General features: G+C 48.5%; 2 protein-coding genes across 3 annotated transcripts in view; one reads left to right on the forward strand and one right to left on the reverse strand.

The window, feature by feature from the left end:
* The window catches only part of RAB37 (RAB37, member RAS oncogene family), a 57167-nt gene that overhangs the window by 4761 nt on the left and 32617 nt on the right, over positions 1 to 19789 (forward strand). The window contains exon 2 of one of the 2 annotated variants that reach the window (XM_033961235.1): positions 17332 to 17442. The exons of the other annotated variant lie outside the window; for it this stretch is intronic. Coding sequence (XP_033817126.1) covers positions 17332 to 17442 — 111 coding nt within the window. The remainder of the gene's footprint in view (positions 1 to 17331; positions 17443 to 19789) is intronic. 2 annotated transcript variants of the gene reach the window in all.
* LOC117367879 (protein Asterix-like) lies at positions 5917 to 6291 on the reverse strand. The gene is given in 1 exon segment (XM_033960939.1): positions 5917 to 6291. A coding segment is annotated over 1 exon segment (375 nt).

A 19789-nucleotide genomic window follows, 5' to 3' on the forward strand; every position in this document is an offset into this window, starting at 1 on the left:
GATCAACCACTCTCTCTGTGAAGAAATACTTTCTGGTGTCGCCATGAAATTTTCCGCCCCTGAGTTTGAGCGGGTGCCCTCTTGTGGCCGAGGGTCCCTTGAGAAAGAAAATATCATCTTCCACTTCGACACGTCCCGTGAGGTACTTAAATGTTTCGATCATGTCTCCCCTCTCCCTACGTTCCTCGAGAGTGTAGAGCTGCAATTTGTTCAGTCTCTCTTTGTACGAGAGACCCTTGAGCCCCGAGATCATCCTGGTGGCCGTCCGCTGAACCAATTCAATTCTGCGCACATCTTTACTGTAATGTGGCCTCCAGAATTGCACACAGTATTCCAGATGAGGTCTCACCATGGCCCTGTACAACGGCATTATGACTTCAGGCTTTCGGCTGACCAGACTCTTTTGCCTGCTCCGAACTCCTGCAGCCCCGACTCTCCCATCTGCCTCGAACTCCTGCAGCCTCGACTCTCCCACCCTTCCCCACAGTGCAAGCCTGTGGTTTTAACCCGTTAGCTTAAAGCGGGTCAAAACCACAGGCTCACAAAAAAGTTTAAAACAGTTTAAAAAAAAAAAAATTCTCTGCCGGGCTCGGAGGGCCAGCACATGCGCAGAGCATCTACAGGTGGTCTGTGCATGCGTTGGGATCGCTATAGAGTGATCCGGGCAGGCGGGCGATTCGTGAATCAGCCCCCCCCGGACACGGATTGGATTGGATCCCTCACGGATTGGATCCAATCCGTGCCCTTAGCAAATCTAGCCCAAAGATCTTGGTTTTCTGTCCCATTACAAAGCACAGAACGATACTGCTTTGTGACTTTCTTATCACCTGTTCTCTGTCGCTCACCCTGCCCTCCCTGTTTCTTACCATACCCACCCCTTCCCTTCCTGTGAGACTGCCACTGGGATGCTTTTATGTTTCACTTATATATTTCAGCAACAACTGGTGAAGGAACAAACAGTATTTTAAATACCTTTTTAAACTTCAGTGGCGCTCAGAGACCAAGATGGAGTAAAAAACCTCAATGTGGGGTACAAAACCCCTAAAGAGTGTTTTTTGTAGAATCTATCATTGCACCATTAAAAGTGAAAAGGTAATAAAAATATAGCAAAATAATTCTTCAATATGTGAATAAATTCAAAAAACGTGAGTTCATAAAGAACTTATCTTGAGCGCCACTGAAGTTTAAAAAGGTATTTAAAATACTGTTTGTTCCTTCACCAGTTGTTGCTGTATCGATGAATTTTGGGAACAAACCCTGAGTTTGAATCTTCACCCAATTGTGTGTATTGGTCACTTATATATTTGTCATCATTTACATATTTTTGGTCTGAAGAAGAAGGGTTACCTTCCAAAGCTAATTAAAAAAAAATGCATTTAGCCCAATAAAAAAGGTATCGCCTTATTTCCTGTTTTGTTTTATTTCCATATATTACCTTTAAAAGTGGACTAACATGCAACGCCATGTGCCCCCCGTGCACTGCCGGGAGCTGCACCCTCCACCTGCTGCTCGAGCCGGCCTTGACACCCTTCTGACGTCACATCCTGGTCCTGCGACCAGGAAGTGGCATCAGAAGGGAGCCGAGGCCAGCGGGAGCAGCAAGTGGAAGATGTGGCGAGGAGTAGAGGCGCCGGCACCCCCCCCCCCCGCCCTGTACCTGGGGCGGTCTGCCCCCTCCTCCTCCCTACACTACTGGACTAACACGGCAACCACATCATCGTAACCACAGAAAGGTGGCATATTAAATCCCATTCCCTTTAGCTGGATCCCGCATGCCAGATGTCCTGCTCTCTCTCCCTCATCTCCTGCTCCGTTCAGAGTCTTCAGCAATTATTTGAGGTTACTTTTTGTCTTCAGGGCAGTGAAAACAGTCATTTAAAATGTGCTCAGGTGTGGTTCCTTTTGTGACCCTGTGACACCCGAGGTACTTGGGTTTTCTGTATTTTGTGCTGTGGGTTTCATTGAGGGCTGATGTCAGTTTGCTGCTTTGCCTGCTGTTTTCAGGAAAGGAGAGGGGTGTGGTGAAAAGAGAGGGGGGACTCCTAGCCCTGGCCTGTTTGTTTAAGAGGAGGAACAGACGATGTGAGAAGTACACTGCTGTTTGTTTTTAGCTCTTTATCAGAAATCGGATATGCTAGATTGGGAGAGAGTCCAACCTGTAACCCTGAGGGCTCTGTAGAATTTCCTAATGCCTAGAAAACGTGTGAACAAAATATTTTCCCGAGGAAGGAAAATGGTAAAACCAGAGGGCATAATTTGAGGCTGAGGGGTGGTGGACTTAAGAGTAATGTTAGGAAATTATTTACGGAGAGGGTGATGGATGCCTGGAAAGCGCTCCTGAGGGAGGTGGTGGAGAGGAAAACGGTGACAGGTTTCAAAAAAGCATGGGATGAACACAGAGGATCTCTAATCGGAAAATAATGGTATATATTGAAGAACTAAGGCCTGTACTGGGTAGACTTGCACGGTCTGTGTCCCGTAAATGGCCATTCAGTTGAGGACGGGCTGGGATGGTTTAGATGGGCTGGAGTGAGCTCTGACGGAGACTTCAGTAGATGGAACCTAAACACAGTGCTAGGCAAAGCTCTGGGTTTTTGGCCCAGAAATAACTAAGAAAAAGGACAATTTAAGTTAAATCATTAATTTATAGAGTGTGTACAGTTGGGCAGGCTGGATGGACCATTCGGGTCTTTATCTGCCGTCATTTACTATGTTACTTGAGTTACTAGACAGAAGGGTTTTAAATAGGAAGGGAAGTGATTGGAATCGCGCCCCCAACCGACCGCACGGATCGCTCTCCAGCGAACCTGACACATGCGCAGACCATCTTCTTTGCCTGTAGATGGTCCGTGCATACGCTGGCCCTCCGTGCCCGGCAGAGCTGGAAACTTTTTTTAAAAAAACTTTTTAATACTTCGCGAGCCCGTGGTTTTAAATAGGAAGGGAAGAGATGTAGGTCGAAGGGATTACATTGAGCTACAGTAGGTATTTTCCTATCCCCGGAGGATTTACAATCTGAGGGGTCGGTGCAGAAAACTGCATGTTAGAGCCACTAACCATCCGATTTCTAATGTGAAGATCCCGCGAGATATTACCACCAGAGAATAGTAATCAAGGAGCATGCAAATTAGCACTGCATTAAAATCACAGCACTGATCTGCATCTCATTACAAATTGTTCTCTTCCTTTCAGGGCACGAGTGGTGATTGGCGGTCTACAATGGCCCCACCCCTCTCAGTGCCCCTGACAAAAAAAGCAACTTCTTTCTTCCCCTAGTGATTAATGGCCCCCCCCCCCCCCACACCACTACCACAACTGCATATCTTCAACGAGGCAGGAGCTATGCCCACTCACTCCTGCCTTTGTGTCACCAGACTGACCCTGCTTACTCCTGTCTCTTTGGTGGGGGGTGTCCTAGACACAAGGGATATTTTTCTAATGGTGGGGTGGTGCCACTAGACACCAATGATTCTTTGTAAAGGGGGAAGGAGGGGTGGTGTGCTGCTAGCCATCTGGAATACTGGGCTGATGGGAAAAGCTATATTTGGCTCGGGGGATTTGGGAAGGGAGCTCTCCCTAACCATTCTAGGTCACCTCAGAAATGGCAGATTTCTCATGCAGTAGACCTTAGCACATAGCTAAAAAGCATATCTGCACTGCTATGGATTAGTTAATAGCTGAGGAAATACTTTTTTTACAGAAAGGGTGGTAGATGTGTGGAACAGTGTCCCGGACGAGGTGGTGGAAACAGAGACTGTGTCTGAATTCAAGAGGGCCTGGGATAGGCACGTGGGATCTCTTGGAGAGAGAAAGAGATAATGGTTACTGCAGATGGGCCGACTAGATGGGCCATTTGGCCTTTATCTGTGGTCATGTTTCTATGTTCCTTTACCATATGATTTTAGCATATTAAAATGTATGTTCATCGTGTGACCCTTAACGAGTGTGTAGTCCCCAATCCTATATGTCATGCCTATCTGTCTAGGTTAGATTGTAAGCTCTTCTGAGCAGGGACTCTATTAAATGTCAAAATGTACAGCACTGCGTACGTCTTTCCGTGCTATAGTGGACCACTCATTAACCACACACTTATTCTCATGGTAGCTTTCTACGTCGGCCGCAGAGTTTGTACCCGAGTCAGTGGAACGTTAAGTGACTTGCCCAAGATTATAGGGCGTGGCTGCAAGGGTTGAACCTGGCTTCCCCCAGTCCACCAGCTCTAGCCATTCGGTGGCTCCTCCACTCCTTGACACATTCTTCCTTTCCACTACTGCTCATTTCCACTGCTGAGCATGTGTCAAAGGTAATATTTATCTAGCAGGCGAAGACGCTGTACTCTGGAAGTTGTACGGCATATGTGAGCTTGCAGTTTTCACCAAACTGCTTTTAGTGCCAATTGGATGGGAAGCTCTTTAATTGCGGGGGAAGATGTGTCGAATAGAATCCATAAAGTTTGTTTTGCATCTGCAAGAGCTGAAGCCTGCAGGGCCGGTGTTTGTTCCAAATGAAATTCCCGACATATCTGAAATGGATAAACAAGAGTGTCTACAAGAAAATGAGCCTCCTGTATTGCATAATCTGAGGATGCCGTAGTCCAGTATATGGCCTTTATGAAGAGGTGAGAGTAACAGCATCGGCTGGGGCTGTGTGAGTGCAGTGTTGCCTTTTCCGTTAACTTAGGTCACTTCTGATCCTGAGGGTCTGGACGATATTCATTTAAAATAGTACAATAGCAAATTTCAGTACAGTTCACAATTAATAAGAAAACTAGGCATACCTAGAAAATTACAAATAAATAAAACATCCCTACTACAAGTAAAAATACTTATAATATAACTTTTTTAAATAACCCATTTTTTAAGAGTTTCCCTACACTGCAAATAATGAGTAAGATTTCTAGGATTACCTGAAAGATCATTCCAGATTTTCACCTCTTGATAAGGGAAAGTAGTCGAAAGGACTTTTAGATTTAACCCCTTTTCCACTTGGAAAATTAAGAGACATCTGATCCCTTAACCTTCGAATATTGTTAAAAGGGGATAACCGCTTTCTTGTAGAATTTCTCTGGAGCTGCTTCGTAGCACTGGATTTGCTTTGCCGTGCTCACTTTGCCTAATTATCCTCGCAGGTCAAGGTGAATGGATGGCCTGAAACCAGATCTACTAGTCCACGCAACGAGCTGGATTTCTACAAACATTTGTACCAGTGGAGAAACAGAATCCCACTTGGACTAGATTCACTAAGGCCACGGATCCGATCCGTGAGCGATCCGATCCATGGCTAGGGAGCTGATTCACAAAGCACCCTCAAGTAAAAGGATCAGAATCGCACCCCCAACCGACCGCACAGATCGCTCTCCAGCGATCCTGACACATTCATAGACCATCTTCTTTGCCTGTAGATGGTCGGTGCTTGCGCTGGCCCTTCATGCCCAGCAGAACTGGAAATTTTTATTTTTTTTTAAACTTTTTAATACTTCACGAGCCTATGGTTTTAACCTTCTTTAAACCCGTGGGTTAAAACCACAGGCTCACACTGCGGGGAAGGGCAGGAGAGTCGGGGCAAGAGCAGGGCGGTGAGTCGGAGTGGCAAGAGAGATTCGGGGCAGAGTAGAGCGGCGAGAGGAGAGTCGGGGCAGGAGAATCCAGGCAGAGAGCAGGAGATGCAGTCGGAAAACAAGTGAGCGACTGGTCCCCAGCAGTCACTTCTTTTGTTGATCGTCCAGCCCATTCGGTGTTCCATATTTGTTTAGTGAATCGCTGCCTGCCTACATTTGCATGCCATTCCCCCTCATTTGCATGCGTGGATCGGATCGGAGGTTGCTCGGCACCAAGGTTAATGAATCGGGTCGGGGAACAATCGGGTCACAAAGTGGTCAGGACACGATCGGTGTCCTTAGTGAATCTAGCCCACAGATCAGGCCCCCATAGTGTGGTGCTCCCAAAAAGAAAGCTGAAAGGAAAAGTAAACAAAGGGAGAGGGATTTAAAGTACAACAAAATGCAGTATGAACTAGAGAATGACATGATGACTTGGTCTGGGGGATCTGAAGAGAGGACATCACCACTGCTGAGATGTACAACATAAAACTGCTCCTCATCTGTTTAGTGTCTTCTGAGCTTTGGGAATTCGCAAAGCTGTTGAACGAGCAGTAAATAGCAATCTAGGCACATCACTTGAGTTTGAGCATAAGGCCACACATGCTGCGAGTGGGATTGTTCTTGGTGGAAGGAGGTTTGTACCGCAGGATCTTGCCAGGCCGCCATGAGTCGGAGACGTTATTTATGGACATGTCAATGGCCAAAGCTGAATCAGAAGTGGCTGCGCTTCCACTCCGTGCTATGTTCTTCTTATCCTTTACATTCTCTTATATAAAACTTTCTTCCAGCCCAGAAATCTTCCCAGTTTATGTAATTCACCACTCTCCCACATGATACCCTCCTTTGACTTGAAGAAAAGACATCAGCAGAAGAATATACTTCATATGATTTCAGTGGATTACATAGAGAGGATCAGGTGGACAAGTAGACTTAGCATAGAAACATAGAAAAAAGCAGCAGAAAAGGGCTATAGTCCACCAAGTCTGCCCATTCCAAGTATCCCCTCCCCTGAATTTACTCCCTTAAAGATCCCACGTGAGTATCCCATTTTCTCTTAAAATCCATCACGCTGCTGGCCTTTATCACCTGGAGTGGGAGTCTGTTCCAATGATCCACTACTCTTTCGGTGAAGAAGTACTTCCTGGAGTCGCCATGAAACTTCCCTCCCCTGATTTTCAGCGGATGCCCTCTGGTGGTCGAGGGTCCCATGAGCCAGAAGATATCATCTTCTGACTCGATGCGTCCCGTGATGTACTTATATGTTTCAATCATATCTCCCCGTTCTCTTCTTTCCTCAAGTGTGTACAGCCGCAATTTTTTAAATCTTTCTTCATACAGTCCTTCTCCAAGAGGGAACAGTTGGGATAGGCAAAATCCTCTCTCTATACATAGCAGCTGAACTGAGTTGAGTCATCAAACAAAATGGGTCCTTGAGTTGGGGAGAAGAGGTCAAATCAGGGCAAGGCGAGGGAAGATGGTGAAAGGGCTACAGGACAAAGGAAGGGCTAGAAAGAAGTTGTGACTTTTTAAGATACTGGGAATCCCACAACACTGTCCTCGTGTTCTGCAACAACAGAAAACAAAATTCCCAGTGTGTATCAGACACTTTCAAGTGAGGTTTCTAATAATTACTCGGATGTATAATTCAAGTATAGAATGTGGAAAGAGACCTTCATTTGCAGTCATTCGTATTAATAATCAAATTGCAGTGGTCACCCCCCCCCTGCTTTCTCATTTACAACTTATGAAATTTATTACTATCGTGGTTTCTCAAAACCGATTGTGGTTCAACTCTTCAAATCATGAATAGAAACAAGGTACTGAAGGGAATAGACTTGGTAGATAAGGACAGGTTATTCATCTTCTCCAAGGTAGGGAGAACGAGAGGACACTCTCTAAAGTTGAAAGGGGATAGATTCCATACAAACGTAAGGAAGTTCTTCTTCACCCAGAGAGTTGTAGAAAACTAGAGCAATCTTCCGGAGTCTGTCATAGGGGAAAACACCCTCCAGGGATTCAAGACAAAGTTAGACAAGTTCCTGCTGAACAAGGACATACACTGATAGGGCTGGTCTCGGTTAGGGCGCTGGTCTTAGATCAGAGGGCTGTCGCGTGAGTGGACTGCTGGGCATGATGGACCACTGGTCTGACCCAGCAGCGGCAATTCTTATGTTCTTAATCATTTGTCTAGAAACTTGCTCCATGGCTGTCACTGTTCGTCCACCTTTAAGTCTAACGAGGCCCCATTTGAGGCCAGAGTCTTGCTTGTTCACCTTGTGAACTCATAGGGCTAGATCAGGGGTGGGCAACTCCAGTCCTCGAGGGCCGGAATCCAGCCAGGTTTTCAGAATTTCCCCAATGAATATGCATTAAAAGCAGTGCATGCAAATAGATCTCATGCATATTCATTGGGGAAATCCTGAAAACCCGACTGGATTCTGGCCCTCGGGGACCGGGCTAGATTCTCTAAATAGCACTGAAAATTTGGGGCTCAATTCTATTCTGTAAAGGGCTTTTAAGGATGAGCACTCTTTATAGAACAGATTTGGCGCTTGACTTTGGGAGTAAGGACTTAACACCAGTTGAAACCTGGTATAAATCTTGACACGCAAATTGGTTGCAGATTCTCTCTATTCTATAACACTGTGAGCTTCTTTTGTGAACGCCCCTGACCTGCCTATGCCTCTCCCGTGGCCATCCCCCCCCCCTTTGAGTTGCATGTGATCAAGTTTAGGCACCCATTTTTATAGGATAGTGCATAGCCAATTCAGTGACCACGTCATCAGTACTATTTACGGTAAGTGCTTGCTAATGTCACTTGGCCTAGGATGATTCAGCACGGCCCATTTCATCGCTGAATCAGCCTCTTGAGGGGTGGCTATGCCCCCCACACACCCCAAAGCAGGAGCACCCCCCCCCCCCCCGCATCTCCTAATCTCCAGGATAGGAGCACCCCCCCCACCTTGCATTCCTTTTGAAAAGTTCACCGGCACAAACAACATCTTCCTCGCGCCAGCCTTGGCTGCCCTAACATGACGTCCTGGTCCCGCCACTTGGAAGTGATGGCAGAAGGGAGCCAAGGCCAGCTGAGCAGTGGGTGGTAGATGCTCATGCTGATGAACCTTTCAATAGATATGCGGGGGTATGTGTGTGTGTGTGTGTGTGTGTGTGACGGTGGGGTGGGGGTGACAGAGGAGGAGAAGTGGTGATGGGGGGGAGGAGCAGGAGAGACACGATTCGTTGTTGCCATGATAAAATGTTGTCGGATGAAATGGCCATGATAAATCATCCCATTCTGATGTCAATAATTAATTCATTGGAGCCCATTAACCGATTATTTAGGGTTCCAGTCTGGGATCTGTGCCTAATTTTGGGCTCTCAAATTTGGGTGGCCTTTATAGAATCTGGGGGATAGTCACTTGGGTATTGGCACTTTTCGATCTTGTTATATTTTCCCATCAATCTGAGTGCCTCCTTTACTAGGGTGTCAAGTCTATAGAACAGAACTCTGTTTGCATATAAGACCTTCACCCTTAACTGTCATTTAAGCTCCAAGTATGATTGTTGTGGCACCGACTCGGAACTCCGTGGGACTAATGTGCTCTTTGTCGCTCTCTCTGTGTTGAAATTCCATTTTGTTACTTGAAGATGGTAGCGCCTAGGTTAAAGATGGGGATTGTAGCACAATTTGAACTGCTCTTCCCAGTGGTGTAGCAAGGGGGGGGGAGAACCACCTCAGGTGTCGTATTGGCGGGGGCGCCAGCACTTCTCCTCCTCTCTGCTCACTCACCTACCTCTTCAAATGATTACCAGCGGCGAGCAGCCTCTCTTGCCAGGAAGTGATTATCGGAGGGAGAGCTGAGGCCAGCGTGAGTAGTTGGTTAGAGTTGCCGGCGATCATCTGAAGAGGTATGCTGGATTGTGTGGGTGCGCGGCTGAAAAGGAATATGGGGCAGGTGACTGTGATGGGGAAGAGTATGGGAGGTGCTTGGCGTGGTGATGCTGGATGCCACCGTCCCGGGCGCCTCCTTCCCTCGCTACGCCGCTAACTCTCCCTATACTGTTAAAGATGGGTTTCCCAATGTTATATTGCCTCTCGCATAAATACAAATTTCTTCATTGTTCTGCCCTCACATTTAACCCTTTATTTGGCATTGTTGCTCAGGAGCAACATGTGTCTTCTATGGCTCTTATGGGAGATCTGCATCTCCAAATGCCTGTTAACTTGGCACTAGAGGTCTGCACGGGAACGGGGATCGCGGGAATCCCGTGGGGGTCCTGCAGGAATCCCCTTCTAACCCACGGGACTCCCACGGGGAACCCCTCTGGACCATGGGAATCCCACGGGGACCCCCCTCTAGTCAACGGGACTCCCACGAGGATGGAAGACTTTGGAAGCAGGGTTCCTCCATATAATATAATGGACACGTCAGTCTTAGTAAAAGAGGGGGTTTATAAGTTAATTACCTGAACAGAAAACAAAAAAAGGGTTCCACCAAAGAGATTCCACAAGGAAAACAGCAGCGCAAACACAAAAGAAACTGTGGAATTGATGATCCTGTCAGAAGTAATTGCTGCTTTTTATAGGGACGGGCGGGGATGGAGGTAATTCCTTGTGGGGATGGGTGGGGACGGAGAGGATCCTGACGGGGACGGGTGGGGACGGAGAGGATCCTGGTGGGGACGGGCGGGGATGGAGGTAATTCCTTGTGGGGATGGGTGGGGACGGAGAGGATCCTGACGGGGACGGGTGGGGACGGAGAGGATCCTGGCGGGGACGGATGGGGATGGGTGGGATTTCTGTCCCCGTGCAACTCTCTACTTGGCACTGTTGCTCTCATTCAGCATCAAGTTACGTAAAGTAGCTGTTTATCCCAGGACAAGTAGGCAGCATATTCTTAACGTATGGGTGACGTCACTTTTAACTAGAAAGTTCTAGTTGACCGCACCGCGCATGCGCGGGTGCCTTCCCGCTCGACGGAGGAGAGCGTGGTCCCCAGTTTCTTCGTTTCCGCGGAGCGAAGAAAACGCATGTGCTTTCAACGGCTGTTGAAATATCCTACTTTTGCCTTCCCGCTCGCGTAATTCTCTTCCTTTTTTGCTTTTTTCCCTTCGGGTTCCTGTTTCGTTTAAAAAAAAAAAAAAAAATCTTAATTTTGTCTTTTCCTTTATTTTTCTGGCCGGCCCCGGCGGGGCCTGTTGCCAACATACAGGCCTCCGGGTTTGATTTTGCGGAGGCCGTGTTTCCATTCATGCCCCCTCAGCCGGGCTTTAAGAAGTGCCAGCGGTGTGCACGCCCGATCTCTCTCACTGACCTGCACAATTGGTGTTTACAGTGCCTGGGTCCAGAGCATCGGGCTGACACCTGCACCCGCTGTGCCACTCTTAAAAAACGTACGTTAAAAAATAGGCAGATCCAGCAGAATATCCTTTTCGGTACCGGATCTGCCATGGAGTCTGCCACACCATCGACGGCACCGCTAAAGTCGGCACCGACTACCTTGACACCGCCTGATCCTTCCTCGGGGTCGATAGCGTCAGGTAAGCCGGCTAAGAAGCCTTCCACTTCCCTTGAGCACCCTCCTGTCACAGCGGCGACGCCGGTCCTCCCGGCATCAAGCCGACCCCATAAACGCTCCGCCCCGATTTCGGTGAGTGCCTCGTCATCGGCCTCCTCATCGCCGGGGCATGGAGCGGCACCTATGGTACCGAAAAAGAAAAAAGCGGTACCGGTGCCTCCTCTGGACGACCGCATAGCGGCCATACTCCAAACCCAATTGGAGGAGCAGCTACAGCAACAACTACAACACCTGTTGCCAACAATATTGGCCCCGCTCCTTCCGGTACCAGACCGGCCCGAGCCTCGCACCATACCACTGGAGTCGACTCCATCGGTACCATTAAACACGTCCATGCCGGTGCTCTCGGCGGAACCAATCAATCCTCTCGTGCAACTACACTCTGATGCCGATCCTCCCCGACATCTGGAACGACACCAAGCCCCCCCGAGACCGAGACCGGCACCGCTCTTCTTCCCCCGGTACCGTCTCCATGCGTTCTGGCATATCTCTCTCTAAGACTCGCCACGCAGAACCATCCACACCACCGTCCCGTCCTATACACACCGATGTCAGGGACCCGGACCTCTGGGAAGAATCCCAGCCCGGTACCGGGATTGGGATTCTTCCCAGAGGTCCGGGTCCCTGACGTCGGTGTGTATAGGACGGGACGGTGGTGTGGATGGTTCTGCGTGGCGAGTCTTAGAGAGAGATATGCCAGAACACATGGAGATGGTACCGGGGGAAGAAGAGCGGTGCCGGTCTCGGTCTCGGGGGGCTTGGTGTCGTTCCCGATGTCGGGTTTGGAGTATGGCTTCATCAACCGACGAGGAACCCTCGACAATCGATCCCGGTTCCAAGCCTGAACAATCCTCGTTCACCAAATTTCTTCGGGAAATGTCAGCGGCTCTCTCTATCCCGTTATAATCTTACTTTAAGAAGTCACAGGCTTTCTTAGATGCCCTAGACTTCGAGCAACCCCCCCAAGAATTTCTAAAGTTACCCGTCCACGACATCTTACGGGAAACTTTCTACAAGAATTGGGAGAACCCTCTCACGGTACCGGGGGCCCCTAGAAAACTGGATAGTCTCTACAGGGTCATCCCTATCCCGGGGTTTGACAAACCCCAACTACCCCATGAATCTCTTCTTGTCGAGTCCACCTTGAAGAAAACCCAGGGCTCCAGTGTTTATGCTTCCACCCCTCCTGGCAGAGAGGGCAAAACGATGGATAAATTTGGCAAGCGCCTTTATCAAAATGCAATGCTTGCAAACAGAGCTAATAATTACACCTTTCACTTCTCCTTCTACATGAAGCATCTGGTTCAGCAACTCTCTTCATTACAAAAGTATCTTCCTGAACGTAAGGTCCCTCTTTTCCAACAACACATTTCCAGTCTGCTCCAACTCCGCAAATTCATGGTGCGCTCCATTTATGATTCTTTTGAGCTCACCTCTCGAGCATCTGCCATGGCGGTTGCCATGAGACATCTGGCCTGGCTGAGAGTTTCCGACCTCGACATTAACCACCAAGACCGCCTGGCTAACGCACCTTGTCTTGGTGATGAACTTTTCGGAGAGTCCCTAGACTCCACCACCCAGAAACTCTCGGCTCACGAGACCAGATGGGATACTTTCATCAAACCGAAGAAGAAGACTCCGCCTGCTCGCCCCTACAGACAGCAGTCTTCCTACCAATGCAGATTCTCAGCCAGACCTCTCCATCCACCTCCGCAACAACCTCGCCGACCTCGTCAGCAACATCAAACTCAGGCTCGCTCCCAATCTCATCAACCTGCCAAGCCTCTCCCTCAGTCAAAACCTTCTCAGCCGTTTTGACTCCTTTCTCCAGGGCATAGCCAGTCTCTCACCAGCGTTACCTCTTCCTCAACCTATCGGAGGACGCCTACAACTTTTTCTCAGCCGTTGGGAGGTCATCACATCAGACCAGTGGGTCCTCACCATCATTCGCCACGGCTACTCCCTCAACTTCCAGACTCTTCCACCAGACAATCCTCCCGTAGAGTCTGCTTCTCACTCCTCTCAAACCCTCCTCCTCCTCAAGGAGGTCCAATCCCTCCTTCTTCTCAATGCCATCGAAGAAGTTCCCCAAGACCAAAGGGGTCAGGGATTCTACTCCCGCTACTTCCTGGTACCCAAGAAGACAGGAGACCTACGTCCCATCCTCGATCTCAGGGACCTCAACAAGTGTTTGGTCAAGGAAAAGTTCAGAATGCTCTCCCTTGCCACGCTTTACCCTCTTAAGAACATAAGAACATAAGAAGTTGCCTCCGCTGAGGCAGACCATAGGTCCATCCTGCCCAGCGGTCCGCTCCCGCAGCGGCCCATCAGGCCCATTGCCTGAGTAATGGTCTATACCTATCTATACCCTTCAATCCCTTTTTCTTCTAGGAATCTATCCAAACTTTCTTTGAAACCATTTAATGTTTTCTTGTCTACAACAGCCTCTGGAAGCACGTTCCATGTATCCACCACCCTCTGAGTGAAAAAGAACTTCCTAGCGTTTGTTCTAAACCTGTCCCCTTTCAATTTCTCCGAGTGCCCCCTTGTACTTGTGGTGGTCCTTAATTTGAAAAATCTGTCCCTGTCTACTTTTTCTATGCCCTTCAGGATCTTGAAGGTTTCTATCATGTCTCCTCTAAGTCTCCGCTTTTCCAGTGAGAAAAGTCCCAACTGCTTCAACCTGTCGGTATATGGGAGATTTTCCATTCCCTTTATCAGTTTAGTTGCTCTTCTCTGTACTCCCTCAAGTACTGCCATGTCCTTCTTGAGGTACGGCGACCAGTACTGGACACAGTACTCCAGATGCGGCCGCACCATTGCACGATACAGCGGCATGATGACTTCCTTCGTCCTGGTCGTAATACCCTTCTTAATGATACCCAACATTCTGTTAGCTTTCTTTGAGGCTGTAGCGCACTGCGCCGATGCCTTCAGTGTTGCGTCTACCATCACTCCCAGGTCTCTCTCCAGGTTACTGACCCCTAGCGGTGTTCCCCCCCATTCTGTATGTGAACATCGGGTTCTTTTTCCCCACGTGCATGACCTTGCATTTCCCTATGTTGAAGCTCATTTGCCATTTTTCGGCCCACTTTTCCAGCTGCGTTAGATCCTTTTGGAGATTTTCGCAGTCTCCCCTGGTTTGAGCCCTGCTGTATAGTTTGGTGTCATCTGCAAATTTAATAACCTCACACTTGGTTCCCGCCTCTAGGTCGTTTATGTAGATATTGAACAGGAGCGGTCCCAGCACCGACCCCTGCGGAACTCCGCTCGTGACCCCCTTCCAGTCTGAGTAATGGCCCTTTACGCCAACCCTCTGTTCCCTGTTCGCCAGCCAGTTTTTGATCCATCGGTGGATCACCCCTTGTACCCCGTGGTTCCATATCTTCTTAAGCAGCCTTTCGTGTGGTACCTTGTCGAAGGCTTTTTGGAAGTCAAGGTAAATGATGTCTATAGATTCCCCTTTATCCACCTGGCTGTTTACCCCCTCGAAGAAGTGCAATAAGTTTGTGAGGCATGACCTACCCTTGCAGAAGCCATGCTGACTCGGTTTTAGCTGCTCATTGTTTTCGATGTGTTCACAGATGCTGTCCTTAATCAGTGCCTCCATCATCTTTCCTGGGACTGAGGTCAGGCTCACTGGCCTGTAGTTTCCTGGGTCTCCCCTTGAGCCCTTCTTGAAGATGGGCGTGACATTTGCTATTTTCCAGTCCTTCGGGATCTCTCCGGTTTTTAAGGATAGGCTGTATATTTGTCGAAGTGGCTCCGCTATTTCGTTTTTTAGTTCCTTGAGTACCCTTGGGTGAATGCCGTCCGGACCTGGAGATTTGTCGCTCTTTAGTCTGTCTATCTGCTTGAGTACATCTTCTTGGCTTACCTCTAAATTGACCAGTTTTACATCTTGGTCTCCTTTTACGCTCTCTTCAGGTTCTGGGATGTTGGTTATATCTTCCCTCGTGAAAACTGACGTGAAGAACTCATTTAACCTGTCAGCTATTTCTTTCTCTTCCTTTACCACTCCCTTCCTGTCTCCATCATCCAATGGTCCCACTTCTTCTCTTGCCGGTTGCTTCCCCTTGACGTATCTGAAGAACGACTTGAAGTTTGTTGCTTCCTCTGCCAGTCTCTCTTCATATTCTCTTTTTGCTTTTCTAACCGCTCGGTGACACTCCTTCTGGTGTTCTTTGTGCACTTTTTGGTTCTCCTCTGTTTTGTCTTTTTTCCATTTTCTGAACGATGCTTTCTTGTCGCTTATCGCCTTCTTCACTGCATTTGTTATCCACACTGGGTTTTTTGTTCTATTTTTTTTGCACCCTTTCCTGAACTTGGGGATGCACAGGTTTTGCGCTTCGTGCACAGTTCCCTTGAGTAAGGTCCAGGCTTCTCTCTCAACACGACTGGCTATGTTCCCTAGACCACAAAGAGGCCTACACTCACATTCCAATTCATCTGTCTTCCCGTCGCTACCTCCGCTTTCAAATACAGCACCGCCACTATCAGTACAAGGTCCTACCCTTTGGCCTCGCATCATCGCCCAGGGTGTTCACCAAATGCCTGATTGTGGTGACGGCCTTTATCCCAGGACAAGCAGGCAGCATATTCTCACATGTGGGTGACGTCATCCACGGAGCCCCAGCGCGGACAGCTTTTCAAGCAAACTTGATTGAAGTTTCAAGTTTGCACACTGCACCACGCATGTGTGTGCCTTCCTGATCCACTAGAGGGCGCATACCCTCCTTATGGTCCTCAGTTCTTAGTTTTCCGCGGAGCCAGAAAGCCCTGTCTCTCTTCTCTCCGTTCTTCTAAGTGCCTTTCTAGCACCGCGGCTTCTTTCTTTTGTTAGGGAGTCGCTGTGCGTTTGTTGCTTGATCGTGTATTTCTTTGTTTTCAAAAAAAAAAAAAAAAAAAAAAGGACTTTTTATTGTGTTTCTACCCGGCAGGCCCTTCTTGGGCCTCAGCCATGCGGCTAGGCCTCATTTGGCTGCAGCTGTATTTTCTTCTTCCCTGGCCTCTCTCTGGGCTCACCTCGTGTGAGCAGGATGGCCGGGACCCCCTTTTCCGTCGTTGGAATCTGACTGAGTAGCTTCGATCCCTGGTAAGTCTTCTTTCTTTCTTTTTGTCTTCTAGCTGCGTTACCTCGGTAATGCCATCGGCTGAGTCTCAGGCATTCCAGGCATCGAGTGCAGTCGTGCCCGCCTCTACGAGACCTTCAAAGCGTGCCTCCTTTCATGGGAATACTCATATCGAGGTTGCCCTTATGGAGTGCACTGCTGCACCTTTATTACCAGTTTCATTGGTACGGTGCCGACTTCTGACCCTCGATGTGCCTCGACGTCGACTGGAGCTTCGTGCCTCGACGTCGATTGGAGCTTCGTGCCTCGACGTCGACTGGAGCTTCGTACCTCGACGTCGAATGAGGCTTCGTGCCTCGGCGTCGACTGAGGCGTCCCTGCATTGCCTTCTGTTATGCTCGGGCCGGTCTCTCACTGGAAGGTGCTGTCACGGCCCACAGGGTCAGAGCTATGGCTGCTTCTGTGGCTTTCCTCCGTTCCACGCCCATCGAGGAAATCTGCAAGGCTGCCACTTGGTCCTCAGTTCACACGTTCACTACTCACTACTGTCTGGATGCCTTCTCCAGACGGGATGGACTCTTCGGCCAATCTATGTTACAAAATTTATTTTCCTAATGGCCAACCATCCCTCCTCCCCCTCTGTTAGCTTGGAGGTCACCCATACGTTAAGAATATGCTGCCTGCTTGTCCTGGGATAAAGCACAGTTACTTACCGTAACAGGTGTTATCCAGGGACAGCAGGCAGATATTCTTAGGACCCGCCCTCCTCCCCGGGTTGGCTTCTTAGCTGGCTTATCTTAACTAGGGACCACGCTCTCCTCCGTCGAGCGGGAAGGCACCCGCGCTTGCGCGGTGCAGTCAACTAGAACTTTCTAGTTAAAAGTGTCCGTACTGGGGCTCCATCGGTGACGTCACCCATACGTTAAGAATATCTGCCTGCTGTCCCTGTATGACACCTGTTACGGTAAGTAACTGTGCTTTCCCCCTCTGCCAATTAAAGGGTTAATCTAGGGATGTGCTATACGATTCAGTGCCCGTCTGCCCCGCCCCCAATTAATGGGTTTTTACCCCCATGTTGTAGGTGATGATGCTGGGAGATTCAGGCGTTGGGAAAACCAGTTTCCTGATCCAGTTTAAAGATGGGGCCTTCCTCTCGGGGACCTTCATAGCCACCGTTGGCATAGACTTCAGGGTGAGACCACCACAACCTTTTCCAAATAGAATCTCAACAAGAGGTTATGATCCAAAGGGGGGTAATTTTGTGATGTCATTTTCACACGTGTAAGATTCTCTTATAAATTTAAACTCGTATGTAAAAGTGCACACGATGGCAAAATCACATGTGTTTAGTGGAGTTGTGTTTTACGCACATCCTTTATAAAATATGCACATAAATTTACGCTTAGTCTTAAGCAGGTGTAACGTTTGCACTGTCAATCTAGGCACTATTTCTGCAGGATTTGTGGTACTGTCTTATAGGTCTCATAGGTGCTTATATGTTTTTATAAAATAGACTGCAAATGAGTGCATTTTTGCTCTTTAATCTAAAGGAATCAGTTATAAAATTACTACCAAAGAGGGGACCTTGTGTTGAACTGATTTTAAAGTTTTCTCCATTTGCCTCATAGGCAAAAGAGGATCCAAACTGGCCTATAGTATAGTAGACCGAATGCTCTCTAAGGCACTCTCTATGCCTACCTGTGTGTAACTTCTTGTTTAGGATGCCATGTAAATGCCAAAATAATACTGTATATACTCGAATATGAGATGAGATTTTGGGGCCAAAAAATGGGGTCTCATCTTATATTTGGGTCAGCACCCACTCGCTCCCTTCCAGGACTTGTTGCAGGCCTCTTCTGGGCCACGACAGGAGGGATCCCTCCCGTCTCCTGTCCTGGCCAACTCTGACAATTTTTTTTTTTTTTTTTTACCTCCCGCTTTCACCCGTACACCTTTTTGAATCCCTGGTGGTCCAGCGGTGTACCAGGCAGGAGTGAGCTTTCTGCACTCCTGCCCCACGCTGAGCACCTCTGAATGGCTGCTGCGAATTCTTGCGGTGTACCAGGCAGGAGTGAGCTTTCCAAGCTCCTGCCCAGCGCTTAGGCGCTCGCTGAATGGCTGTCGCAAGTTTTCACGGGACTAGTAAGGGCCAGGCAGGAGCGCGGAAAGCTCGCTCATGACCGGTACACTGCTGGGCCACGAGAACTTGAGGCAGCTATTCAGGGGAGGGGCGTAAGGCAGGAGCGCAGAAAGCTCGCTCCTGCCCAGTACACCGCTGGACCACCAGGGATTCAAAAAGGTACGCAGGGGAAGGTGGGAGGGAGGTAAAACTAATTGTCAGAGTCAGCTGGGACAGGGGAGATCCCTCCTGTCCTGGCCCACCACTGGACCACTAGGTCATACAGCATCCCGGAAGCGACATCAGAGAAAGCACCAAAGCTGACGCGGGCAAGCTAGCGCCGAAGATAAAATGGTACGGGGAAGGGGCGTGTGTGGCAGGGGAAGGAGTGGGAAGGGGGTGGAGAAGAGGAGGGATGCCAGCGCCCCAAGGAAAACCATGTCCGGGGCGGACAGCCACCCCTGCACCCCACCACTGACTATAAGCAGTGCACATAGCCCGAGATCTATAAACTTGAGTACACAAGTTTTGCAACCAGGACAAAACATTTGGCATGCAAGTAGTAGGATAGTGGCTCTCTTACATAGTAACATACATAGTAGATGATGGCAGATAAAGACCCAAATGGTCCTTCCAGTCTGCCCAACCTGATTCAATTTCAATTTTTTTTTCTTCTTCTTTTCTTAATTGTTTAAGTGGTCACTAAGGCCCTGACTCTATAAATGGCACCTAAAACATAAGCGCCGAGGAATGCGGCGTGGAGCGCATGTCAATCATGAGTTAGGTACCGTTTATAGAATCACATCTGGAAGTGCTTAAATTGGACTTAGGTGCCCGTAGGCCTCAAAACCTTTGGCGCCCCCTATGTATGCCTGGCTTTTTTTGGACTAAATACCGGTGTCTAAGTCTAATTTAGGCACTTACTTGCAAAACACACCCAAGATTTGCACGCGATCTGCCACAAACAACCATGTTTACTTACTGGTAGGCGCCTGCCACCCAACTAATTTAAATTTTTCCCAATTTTGAGCGCATTATTGGCGCCGATACAACTTTTTAAATAATTAAATTAGGCGCCTGGCACGCCTAGCTGATCTAATCCTAACTTCGGGTGCCATCTATAAAATCTGGGCCTAATTGGCTTTAACAGCTAATTATGACCCTTAAGTGGTGGTACTTGGCACTAGCTTGAACCGCTTGTTACTCTGTTTTAATTGATGTGAACCGCCTAGAACTCTTCTGGGTATGGCGGTATACAAGAATAAAGTTATTATTATTATAGCTTGCAGTTACTTTGGTGCTTTTCCATAAACTTAGCACCTATAGTGTGCAACTACAAAGGGCGGGGATTGGCATGGGTGGGTTGGGGCATGCCAGGCATTTAAAGTTTATAGAATACTGTCAGTTATGTGCAAGAGGA

The sequence above is a fragment of the Geotrypetes seraphini genome, chromosome 10 (genome assembly GCF_902459505.1).
Source record: "Geotrypetes seraphini chromosome 10, aGeoSer1.1, whole genome shotgun sequence".
Classification (NCBI taxonomy): domain Eukaryota; kingdom Metazoa; phylum Chordata; class Amphibia; order Gymnophiona; family Dermophiidae; genus Geotrypetes; species Geotrypetes seraphini.